Source organism: Serinus canaria, chromosome 4 (genome assembly GCF_022539315.1).
Source record: "Serinus canaria isolate serCan28SL12 chromosome 4, serCan2020, whole genome shotgun sequence".
In the NCBI taxonomy this organism is placed as follows: domain Eukaryota; kingdom Metazoa; phylum Chordata; class Aves; order Passeriformes; family Fringillidae; genus Serinus; species Serinus canaria.
Genome location: NC_066317.1, coordinates 63,484,508 through 63,496,775, shown reverse-complemented (window position 1 = coordinate 63,496,775; position 12,268 = coordinate 63,484,508). Strand labels below are relative to the sequence as shown.

At 49.4% G+C, this 12,268-nt stretch overlaps 1 protein-coding gene across 3 annotated transcripts in view; it reads left to right on the top strand.

The window, feature by feature from the left end:
- Positions 1-1,082: 1,082 nt before the first annotated feature.
- FGFR3 (fibroblast growth factor receptor 3) overlaps positions 1,083-12,268 on the top strand; it is a 55,366-nt gene continuing 44,180 nt past the window's right edge. For all 3 annotated transcript variants that reach the window (XM_050974260.1, XM_050974259.1, XM_050974258.1), the window contains exon 1: positions 1,083-1,281. In XM_050974260.1, coding sequence (XP_050830217.1) covers positions 1,098-1,281 — 184 coding nt within the window. In that variant the 5' untranslated portion in view covers positions 1,083-1,097. The remainder of the gene's footprint in view (positions 1,282-12,268) is intronic.

Below are 12,268 nucleotides of genomic sequence, written 5' to 3'. Positions count from 1 at the left end.
CAGCTCGCTGTCAGCAGTAACTGATGCATGTCACTTCAGCAACTCGGCCGTGTCGGGGGTCTCTGAGATGATCACAGTACCCCGAACCATAACTGTGATAGTGACTGGAACACGGTAATTGTAACTGTAAATGTGACTAGATCCATTTAGTCAGACTTTATTGAAACAGCTACTCCAGCTGGCAGAGGAGAACACGCAGAGTGGCGTGGAGTTTGTCATTATTCCCATACACGTACCACAGCGTTTATGGGTGTGGGGGAGTGAAGTCAGGGTGCTCGAAGCGGGCGGCTTCACTTCGGGGTACAGAGCGGCCATGCAGGGGGAAAGAGTGCATGGGCAAGCCCCAGGCTGACCGAACTGCTGCACGCACAGCGCTGTCCCCAACCCACGGATCTCCCTTCCCGCCTCCTGTCTTCAGAAATCGCGCCGTTCCAGAGCCACGAGAAGGGGACACGCTGGTGACCGCCGCGGGATCCACCATGGGAACACCGCGCCAACTTTAATCTCTGTCTGTGGGAAGCGGGTGCCGCTCCACCCCGAGGGCTTGGCGGGCGCAGCCCCGCGCGGCCCCGGCCGCCCCCCCGCGCAGCCCCGGGGCCGGGCGCGGAGCGGAGCGGCGCGGGGCGGGCGCGGCCCCCCGCGGCGGCGGCGGCGGGGCGGGGCGGGGCGGGCGGTCCGGCCCGGCGGGCGGGGACATCGCGGCCGCCCCGCTCCGCGCCCGCTGCGCGCCGAGCAGACGCAGGAGCGCCGCGGCGGCGGGCGGGCGGCAGCGGCGGCTCCTGCGGGCGCTCGCTCCCTCCCTCCCTCGCTCCCTCCCTCGCTCGATGCGCGGTGCGCGGCCGGCCGCGGGGCTTGCGCAGGTAGGCGCTCCTCCGCCGCTCGGCGCACGGCTTCGCCCGGCCCCCTGCACTTTTTTACTGCTCCCACCACTTTTTTTCCGCCTTTTTACTATTATTTTTCCTCTTCCTCCTCCGTGTGGGCACTAGGGGCGGGGGGTTTTCTCGTCCTCCTCCCCGCGCTGAGCGCCTCTCTCCCTCTCCCGGCAGCGCGGCGGCGGAGCGGAGCGCTGAGCGGCGGCAGCATGCGGCGGCCAGGGGATGTCTGAGGCGGGCGGTGCGGCGGCGGCCGCGCTGCCCCGGCGCCGCTCCGGAGGCATGCGGGCGGCCTGGGGCTCCGTCTGGTGCCTGTGCCTGGCGGCGGCCGTCGGCGGGATGCCGGCGGCGCGGCGGCAAGGCGGCGGCAAGACGGCGGCGGCGGCGAGGAGCGGCGGGCAGCCGGCAGGTAAGGGCTGCGCGGCCGCGTACACACACGTGCTCTGCAGCGACGGCTCCGACCCGGTCGGGTTCGGCGCTGCGAGTCCCCGTCCCTGAGCGAGTGGAGTGGGGCGGATTGATGGAGACCGCCGGAGGCGGCTGTGGAGCAGGAGTTGGGAACGGGACCGGGGCGGTTCCACCCCGCCGTGGCTCGGGTTTGTCTCAGAGACGCCTAGGAGGGACAAAGTGCTTTTAAGAAGATCCTTGTGTGCCAGGAGCTCTCTCACAGCAAGGAAGCGCATGGGGCGCCCCGTGGGTAACAGCTGGGAAGATGCTTGCGTGCGTGTGTAGCGGCGCATCTTCGGCACTCATCGGAAATGCTCTGGCTGCGTGTGTTCGGGTGGGAAAAGTAAGGAAAGGTCACTTTTTTTATCCTCATCTTGGGAGCAGAAGGGGTGTTGCTACAGCACCGGGCAGGCACAAGCTGGGTTGCAGCTGAATAAGCGGCTGTGCTGAGAAGGGAACTGCTTTTCGGGGGAGCCGGTGACGATCTCCCTAAGAGTGGCAGCACTGCAGTTGCAAGTGAAAAAAAGTTAACACGTCGGGCAAAAGCTGGGTTTTGGTTTTTCCCTTCTTCTTTCCAAGTAATATACGGCGGGTTTGAAACATCGTGTCTCTCTGATCCGCCTCAGCTGCTACCTGAGTCCCTGTTTATTTTTCAAAGCTCTTTAATGGAAGGGAGCCCCCTCGCAGCCCCCTGTCCTCCGGTTTGCATGTACCCGGCAGAAAGTTTCCATTGTTCAGGAAAGGGTTTGAAGCCTGTTTGCCAAAAAAGTGACAGGGGAATAAATGGACTTCGTGGAGACTGGGGGGTGGGGGGCATTACTTTCATACCCCTTTTGGTTAAAGCTATAAATCACACGGGGGTTGGGTTTGTTTTCAAGAAAGTCCTAATAAAACACCAGATTCTTAGTGTAACTCGTTTGGCTCATTTTTCACAGCCAAAAGAATTGATTTATGGGGCAACATCGCGGGGACTTGGTCAGAGCAGATGAGGTCGGTGTGCGGAAGGCGGCGAGCAGCCTGTGCTGGCCACAGGGCTGCGAGTGACAGAAGCGAAGTGTCCCCAGATTTCTCTGGCTTAGCCTGAAGTGCGCGTTGGTGCTGTCACTTCAGGGACAGTCGATCCCATGGGGGTGAGGAGCAACCTCGGTGGCTGCCTCAGTGGTTCCTGGGCTTCCACCCTCACCTTCAGCCCATAGCTGGGGTCGATGATGTGTTGAAGTGGTGCTAAACCCCTCCCGTGCTCAGAGATACTTTTGCAAGTTAAAGCTTTGGGACGCTGTTGGAATCGTAGCAAGTGGCATACTTGGAGGTGACACGGAGGGAAACATCCTTCCAGTGATGTCTGTGAAGTGAGTGATGGGTTGGGATTTCCAGGGCCTCCCGTGGAAATCCTCGGGACAGGCTCTCTTACCTCTCGGTCAGCTTTCTCCAAAGCGAAGGTGGCACTGTCAACTCGCGCTCTGCTCCCTGGAATGGGATTCCTCCCTGAACCAGGAGGGTTCCCGTCAGCCCCAACCCCTAGAAATGTCTTCAAGAGTTGCCCTATGACTGTGAGCTGTTGAAAGCTCCTGTGGACAGGGACTATGAGGGGAAAGACAGCTTTTCAGTGCCTGTGGCCATCCCACCATCATCTTCCACGTGCGTGGGGAAGCGTGAATCCAGTGCTGCTTCCCCAGCTCTGTGCCAAAGCCAGCGGCTCCGTGACCCAGAGGGCACCCGCTGCCTGTCCGACCTGGGGGGGAAAAGGTTGTGCAAAAGAAACTGTAAAGAATATAAACCTTCAGAGCCAAGTAAAAACACATTTTACTTTTTCAGTGTTTTTGAATTGAATGGTCAAAAGCAAATTCTTTCTCCTAGTCAAATGGGCCATGGGGTATTGGCTCATTACTGAGGGTTGTTGTTCGCTGGGCTTTGCATTTACAGTCTAAGGCCTTATTTTCCATAAAGGGGCTTGGAAGGATTTTTCCCCAGTGATCTAATTCTCCACACGGGGCTGTGAAGGCTATAACAGCTACTGCTTTGTGCCTATACTCAGCTACATAAAACACACATTGAAGGGAGGCATTCTCGAGGTATGTGTATGTTTGCTAATATGAATACTGGCTATTAGCGGAGGTGGAGGGGGTGCAGGTTTTAACATCTCCGCAGGGAGGTGTTCGGCTGTTGGCAGGAAGGAGGCAGATGGCGGGGCTGTTGCTGAATAGAAGCTAAACTAAAAACACCAGGGGCCTCATCTGGGCTGAGTTTCTCTTCTCTCCAGTTCTCGGGGCTGCTGTAGGAAGAACAATGTCAAATTTGCCCCCTCCCTCCTTTTTTCTTTTTTTTTTTTTATGAATGAAAGTGAGAGAGGCGAGGCAGGATTGAATGTGTATGTCATTCAGGGGCTATGACAGAGATGATTAGGGAGGTCAGTGAACTCCTTTGCAGCCTTGAGCATGCGGTCACTCTATTCAGCAGCCACAGAATAGACATCAATATAAAAAAGCCCGTCCAATTTGCATTAGTATTCAGATAAAGATATTACTTCGTACGATTTGTGAATGTCAAGTAATGCTGGCTGTTTTCTTAGAGAGCAGCTCAACTGAAACAGCAGCATTTAACTTTTAAGAAATTCTGATAACCATCCTGTCTCCTGTAACTTGCTTGTGTGCGTGTCTGCACACGGTAGATGTGAAAAAGGCAATTTCTGGGCTCTTTAGGATTTGTGTTGCACTAGTCAGTTGCTGGGGCTGTCTGAGTGCATTGAAAGAGTTGTATAGAGAGCTGCTAATGTTTGATCAGGTTTGTGCGGGAAGGGGAGGGGAGAGCTCTCCCAGTCGGTCAGGAGCAGGAACCGAAGTTTCCTTGTGCAATGAGTGGAATTGTCACGCAGAGTTAATACTGCACAGGCATTTTTTTCCCCTGAAGAGCAAGGACCGTTTAGGGATTTTGTTTAAATTTAATGGAAGGGCATGTACCAATTCCTGTGACTTTTTTTGTGTGGAAAGAAGTGGTGATGTGCCGGCTGCGGTGTTTTTCGTGCAGCTGATGGCAGCTGGGCTCTTTTAGCCTTCCAGCATGAGCTCAGCGAGGGGTCCAAGGTGTAGGACCTGTGTCACTTTGCTTTGTGTATCTGAGTGTTTCAAAGTTCATCCTGAAATTATAGGGCTAGTGAAGCGAGTGCCAAATGGCACTGGCTGTTCCTGGAGCTGGCCTTGGGGTTTATGCATTCAAACCCTCTGCAAAGAGTCTCTGATATATTGATGGTGCTGCTTACTTTGGGCCCTACTCCAGAAATGTTTTAGATTTAGTGGGCAGCTGTGAGTGATAGTTTTGAGATTAAAACTTGATCCATTTGTTCTCATGAGCAGTAACAGCTAAAGCTAGTTAAGTCTTTAATATTGAGGCTAGCATATTTTGCTATATGCAATAAAGTAAGAGGACACAAATAAAAGATGATGAAACACCACTTCTTTAAAAATAAATCTATTTCTTACCTTGCAAATAGTGAACTAGAAACTGAACTCTGTTCCAGTGCAGAGATGGACTCAATATATTCAATAGTCGCTGTATAACATGATTTCTTCTACACATACTGACAAGGGTCACTCCAGTTAAATCTGAGGATTTTTTCTTTTAGAAAAAACTTTTTTACTACTGCTGAGTAGGAAACGTGATGAAAGTAGATCTGAAAATTGTGTAGCAAAGTGTTGATCTGCTAATTAAATTATGCTGTTAAACTAAGCTGCTCTGACTGGCATGTTAACTTTTACAACTCTCTCTAAAAAAATCCTCAGTGCTGTTTGGGAAGGTGAACCTGAAGCCTGACTGAACATGGGTTTTGAAATAAGGTGAACACCAAAGAACTCTTGATTACGACATTCCCACTGTATCCAGACCATTTCCATACAGTGGGACCCAGTCTGCTGGTTGGACAAAGCTGAAATTTTTCATAAAGCTGGAGGAGGGTTCTCCCCCCACATCTTATAAGGCTGAGAAACAAAATTTTTCCTTTTTAAATAACAGTGAACTTTGATATCCACCTGAATGCTTAGAAAGCTGTCCTTTTGAATACTTACTGTGTACATCTGCTATTCACTTAGGGATCCTAAAGGATAGGGAATCAGCCTGGTTTCTGAGCAGTTAATACAATTTTCAGTTTATAAAAGCCTTGGATCAAGGTGTTTCTGACAATGATCTCTCATTGGCATGCAGAGCTGTGACTGGACATTTGCTGCAACTTAATTTTAGCTAAGGTTAGGGCATGGCCTGCTGGTGGCTTTTTCTGGCTGGCCATTGAAGTGTGCAGGATTCAGTGCAGGAGCCTGAGCATGAGCCATTCATGGAGAAGTGGCTGTGTTGTCATCATGGTTTAGCTTTTGGCTATTTTTATTATAAATAAGGTAGACCAGACCCATCAGGCTTTTAACAAATTCAGATATTTATACTGAAAATAGAGTTAAAATTCCCTCTGCAGTTTTTCCCAGCTCAACTGAACCTAATACACAGATAAACAATGAATCTGGCTATTTTTCTTATGTTTCCATGTTTGAATAGATTTCTGTCTTGTCCCTCAGGGGCTACATGCTCGTAACTTTTCATGTGTCCTGGGAGTTTGTCTGACTCTGCATATCTGTTTCTTCCTTTTTTTTCTGGCCCTTAAAAAACACTCCAGCCTTGAAATTGCCTGGTGACTCCAAGGCATTGAATGGAGTGGTTTGATGTAGCTGTTTCAGTGTTTGCCATTTCATCTCTTTTAACAGCGATTAGTGATAAACTTGATTGTACATGTACCAGACTGTATGCCAGAGAGGATGGTGCCTGCTAAAAGTTTGCCTTACACTGGATTTTTTTTCAGCAAATGGGACTCTGGTTCAGCACAGCCACCCATGGTATGTGGCAGCAGGCAGCCCTGGCTGTAGGAGGAGTAAAACTGAAAGCACCTCTCTGCAAATGCTGGGCTGAAACCGTGTCTGAAGATGCATACAAAGCCAAAACACCTTAAAAAACCTTTTTACACCCTGAATTTTTTTCCTAGGTCTCCTACATAGCTTGTCAGTTTAGCTGTTTCCCCTCTTTCGGCTGTTTATCTGATGGTCTTGTTAAAAAAAAAACAAAAACATTTTCTCTGAGGTAAAGCTGACCCCCCCAGTGTCTCCTTTCTCCTACGGCTCAGAGCTCAGGTTGCCAAGTGCCATGGATGTGATTTAAAGCTCTATATGTGTGAAGAAGGGCTTTTATTCCTGCAGTGAATGCTGTATTCCTGGTGTGCTTACCCCTAAAGTATCTGCTCCTTGGCTTGAATGACCAGGAAGTTTCTGCAGTATCAAAAGCAAACAAGAACTGTGAGATACGAGCTGAGTAAAACCTTTAGCAAACTTGGTAGTTAAAATGTGAAAGGTAATCAGATGAAAACCTGCCCTATTATTCTGATAGGCTATCAGGGCTTTTGCATTCAGGTGGATAGGAACTAGCCAGGAGGTAGATAAACCAATTTTTTTTTTTTTTTTTTTTTGTGCAGTGACACTCAGGTTACTCAATGTAGCAAAGCTATTTTTGAAGAATAGCAGCACAGTCGAGTAAGAAAACATTCCTCCAGTAACTGCTTCAGTTTCAGATGTATTAATCTAAAAAAGGGTGGTATTTATTGCAGAGGTGGAGTGTAGGTCTGGTGTGCTGGCCTTGCTTTCTCAAATCCAGAGAGCAAGGCAAGATAACGAGCTGGTTAAATAAAAAGGTTATATTGAAACTTGGAAGTAGATCTCTTTATCATGCAGAACTGTATGCAAAACAATTGCCATGTGCTTACATGTTTAGCATCTGTGAGATTTTGGGGCTGTGCCATTTCTGCAGGTTGTGAGGGGTTAAAAGAATTAATAACTCGAGTGAGAAGGGTTCCAAGTTTTTGGGTGAGGAAAGGAGGCAGCCCAGGGCTGCTCTCTGGGAGCAGGCTGTGCTCCACAGGCTGCTGTGTGTGCCAAAGGCTCTTCCCTGGGAACATCACAGCACCAGGACCCCAGCACAGCCAGGGGTGTACTCTGACCTGCTGAACCACCTGCAAATGTCACACTGACACCTGGCAGCATGCTGGCTGGGATTTTCTCCCCTCATTTCCTTTTCACCCAAGGACCAAGCCATCAGTTAGATTCCTTGGGTGTGAGGCTTTTAGGGAAAGACAGTAACAGGCAATGGTAGTGCACTGTGGCATGCCAGAAGCCTCCAGAGGTGGTGGCTTCCCAGCTGTTGCTTTTTCACAATTGATGAAAATATTTGTCAGTTTATCTTCATTTAAAACTTTTGCCCTGGAAATTGGAGTGTTTTATAGTTGATTTCATTGAGCTACCTTGTCCTGTTCACAAGGAATCTCACTAAATTATTTCAGCTGATGTAGTTAAATCACTAAAGCATTGGAGACTAATGCTGAGTTATAAGGATTGGACTATTATCCAAAAGTAATGAATCTGAAGCATTTTGGAGTTGGCCTGGCTCGAGTTGGGCATAGGGGAGACAGCAAAATAGCTGGGTATTGCTTAGGGGCCAGACCTTGTGGTGGTGGTGTGGTGCGTGGGTGGGTGCTCACTGATGCCAGGAGGGGGGAGTGGTGTAAAATAACAGGTAAGGAGGGGAGGACTTCACTGGCAGAGGGCTCCAAGGAGGACAAGAACATCTCTGAACCTCCTCTCACAAGAGGCAGGTGGCACCTGGCTCTGCAAAAATGGGATTCAGGCATGGTCCTTGTAGCAGGACCATGTCCCCGGAGCCATGTAGTCCCCTGGTGGTGCCTCTGCAGAGGGGATTTTCTGGGGCTGTCATTGTGGTGTGTGGCAGAGGAGCTCATGTGAAGCCCTGGAGCTGTTTCTGTTCCACAGGGCACTGCAGGGTAACTGGCATCACCCTGAACTGACAGCTCATCCCCTCTTGCTCACTCCCCCCGGGGAAGGTAAAATGCACCTCTGTGAAGGCTTTTCTTTGGAGTAAAAAGGAGCTACAGGAGATGTCTCTGAATCCAAATGATGAGGCCAGCCTTTCTCAACCTTCTGCTTTCCCTGTCAGAAAACTGAAAAGATCCCAAGAATTAGATTTTTAATTTTATTTTGATGCTTGACAGAGCCTGTAAAGATCATTCACAGCAAATTTGGCTCCCAGTTTGGAGGGTCATTGCTTTCTTTTGGGGTTTTGCCATTCTCTGCTTCTTGTAGTCCTGTAAAAATAATAATGAGGTCCTGATCTTGTGCCTTTTGAATCCCAGGCAAAAAAAGCCTCCATTGATTCCCAAGAGAGCAGGCTGAAGCTCTTCACAGATCGTGGTGGGAGCAGCTATTTAGCATAAGCAGGGATTGTTTGGGAAGTTCTCTAATGACCCAAACATTTTAACAAGCAGAGGAAACTCTGGCGAGTAAAAGGGCTCCCATTTGGGGGTGGAGGTCCCTGGAACTGGCTTTCAGTGACCTCCCATTCCTCTCCAGGCAGCTGTAACACAGACCTTCACTTCCCATCTTTCTGTAACTCCAGCTGCCATGGGAGCCCGCGGCAGCATCACAGCCCAAGCTCAACACCAGAGGCAGTGGTGACAGCCACCACCCAGCTCCCTGTGCCCCTGTGGGGCTGAGCTGCTGTGCTGGCCACTGTCCCTCCTGCCCCATCCTTGCTGCTGTTTTATCAGTGTTACCAGCATCAGCCCCAGTGCATGAGCTGCAGCAGCACAGTGCAGTGGGAAAGTGTTAATAACCCCCTGTGGGGTCTGTGGGTGAGCCTGAGCCCTGGGACCCTGCACCACACAGGAGCCCATGGAGGAGCTTTCCTGGCACTTCCTGGGCAGACAGAGCACAAGAAAAAGTTTTCCCACAGGATTGTACTTTTTTTTTTTTTTTTTTTTTTTAATATAACCCCGCTTTCATGGGCGAGACTCAAGTACAATCAATTCCCTCCCAGCAAAATACTTCAGCGGCTTGTGTGGAGACTGTAGGGCCTGAACAAACTGGTGATTTCATTTTTGTTTAAAAATTTTTTAACTTCTCTCTATAGATTCCCCCAGGAAAGCATTTTGTTTCTAGGCAGTAGCAGGATCTGTGTAAGATGAGCCAAGATGTGCCTTGGGAGATGGGAGTCTCTCAGCTAGAAGTGAAGAGGAGAAACCAATTGCAGTGAGAAGGTTAAGGAGTTCTGAGTGTGCCCTGACAATTAGCATGTTCAAGTGAAGATAAATCCTCAATGAGCCTTTCTTTAATTAAAAGAATGATTGGAATTAGGCATAGTATCATCTCTCCTGATCAGTATCATGAGTATCTGAACAACTAAAACATTTCTGAGGAGGGATAGAAGCACCAGATTTTAATCTGCCTTTGGTAGCTGATGTGCCTGCCTTTTTCAAGGGCATATTTCTCCCTGTCTTGGAGTACCCAGGCTTGTTGACAGTAAACAACTGTCACTTGGCAGTTTATGAAAGAAGAATGTTTTAAGAAAACATGTCCAGTTTAAATAGTTATGCTAATAGGCTGGGGATTCATGCAGAACTGAGGGGATCTGGTAAATTAGCTGGTATTTAGAACCATATTATCGTGGATTGGTTTGTGTTGGACAGGACCTTAAATATCACCTTGTTCCAACCTCCAGTCCTCACTGTGTAAGAAAAGAGCTGAATGCAGTTGGGGAGAAAAATGAAAAATACTTTTCACTTTTAGAGTCAGTGTGTTATGCATGAATTCACAGTTTTCTGTGAAAGCATAGGATTTTTTTCCAAAGAAAATTCCGAAAGTCTCTTTCTTCCAGCATGTGGTGGGTTGGGCCTGGGTGGCCCCTGGGTGGTATGAGCTGCAGGGCTGGGAGCCCAGTGCTCCCACTGAGTGCCCTGAGTGCTGCTCCCAGCTCCACAGGCAGCATTTGGGCTTTGCAGCTGCCCTGCCCTGTCCTCAGCCTTCGCCTCGCAGGGGTGGTCGCAAGAGGAGGCTGCAAGAAAACTTTGCCTCCTGATTTGTGAATTGATTAATTACAGAAAGGAAGGGGTGGGGTGGGGAGTGGGGGGAAAGTAAGGAACAGCAGATGGTGTCCTCTCTGCATCCCTGCCCAAGGTTGCTACAAATCCATCACCCACCTTCTTTGGAGTTAAACCCTGCTGGATGTAGTGAGAGATGAGTGAGCGCAAAGCGTTTCTTCCAGCTCAGCCCAAAGTCATCACTGTCAAAATATAATGAGTGGGGGCCTGGTGTCAGGCACTTGAAATGTGTAATCAAGCATCAAAAATATGTTTCAGGCTTTCCAGGCTCCTGGTTCACCCAGCTTGGGAAGAAGGCTGTAAGTGGCTAATGGGGGGTACTGCGTTAGACTTGAAGATACTGGGTAAAACCACTCTCCTGCATGCCAGCTGCCATCCTGGGATAGAATAGAAATACAGCAAATACCCTGGAGTTTAAATACAGAGTACTGTGTTACAGATATCCCAGGCTGAAAGAAAGTACCTCAGAGAGGGGCATCTTGACAGCAGCACCGTCTCTGCCCTTGTTGCAGTTAGGGCAAGAGAGCTGGAGGAGCAAATGGGAATCACCAGAGTTTTGACAAAAGGGTCACACTCAATTTTCTTTTGCCCAATGGTTCAGTTAGTATTGCCATTATTGGTTCAGTTAGTATTGCCATTATTGGTTCAGTTAGTATTGCCATTATTTGAACTAGGAGGCAAAGGAAGCCCAAACACGAAGCCTCCACTGCAGAAGTGGTTTGCAATCTGCCCAAGCAAAAAAGGAAATTAACTCCTGGAAAGTGTAATGGAGTTGTGCTGGGGCTCCAGCCTGTGAATTATTTAGTGAAGGAATTAGATTTCTGCCTCATTTTTAAGTGCAGGTGTGCTGGCATCTTGATTTTGAGGAGGCAGTGGGCTTCTGCATTGGCAAAGTCTTCATGAAGGGAGGCACAGAGGGGGCAGCAGGAGTTCTTTGCCCTTTCCCCCTCAGTGCAGGGACAAAAAGGGGCAGGTTTGTACCCACCCCTGTGGTCTCAGTGGTGGGTCACTGCCTGAGCCTGGGTCTGGAGGCCCCATGCACTGCAAATCCTTCCTGTGAGGAGTCGTCTGCGTGCTCTGAGCAAGATTGTCTTGTGGGTGGAATGTGTAAGTCCTGGCAAAAAAGGCCCTGAAACCTCCTCAGGTGCTTTCAAAACACATGTAAATGTTTGAAGCAGAGGTTTTCTCCCTGTCTGTCCCCTCCTCCCAGTGCATAGCAAATGAAGTGCAGTCTTTGCAGGAATAACTTAGCCCAGTGTTTGAGCCCAGCTGTTTTGGGCATGAGACAGAGCAGGTGGAGGGGTGACATAGGATGTCTCAGGGCAGGCAGGAATAAAAGATGATCCTGGATTAGCCACCCACCCATGGAAAGGGAGTGGAGGGGGCAGAATGCTGTGTGCAGCTCTTGCTCCATTTATGAGTTGTGCATCAAGGGAGGTTGTCCAGCTTTGTGTTTTCATGAGTGGTGCATGGTGGTGGTTCATCCACCCAAGGGAGCATGGCAGGAGCTTTGGTGCCTGACTTTCAGGAAAACCCAGCCCTTTGGTGGCTGCTGGGCTTAGTTTTTATCATTTCTATCCTACCTGGCAGAGAGCTCTTTTCTTCCTCCTCAGCCTTGTCTGCTGCACTGACCATCTTTGGCATCACAGCAGCATCCATCTGATTCTTAGGGGCTCATTCACACTGAGAAGAATTTATAAGTGTTTCTGGTGGGGAAAGGAAAGGAAAAGCTGGGGAAATGAGAGTCAGAAGGAAGAGGAATATATCCCAAAGTGCCTGTGGAAGGTCCTTGGTTCATGCAGGTAGGACCAGCCTCTTGTAGGAAAGTGGAAATAGCCCTCTGAAGAGAGTCTGCATTTCCTTACAACACTGCTAAAATATCTCTGCACAGAGGTGTCTACCCTGCTTCTGGAAGTTGTGGATCCTAATGTAGTGCAGGTTGTAGATGATTATTTGGGAGCCCTAAAGCTGCTTGGAG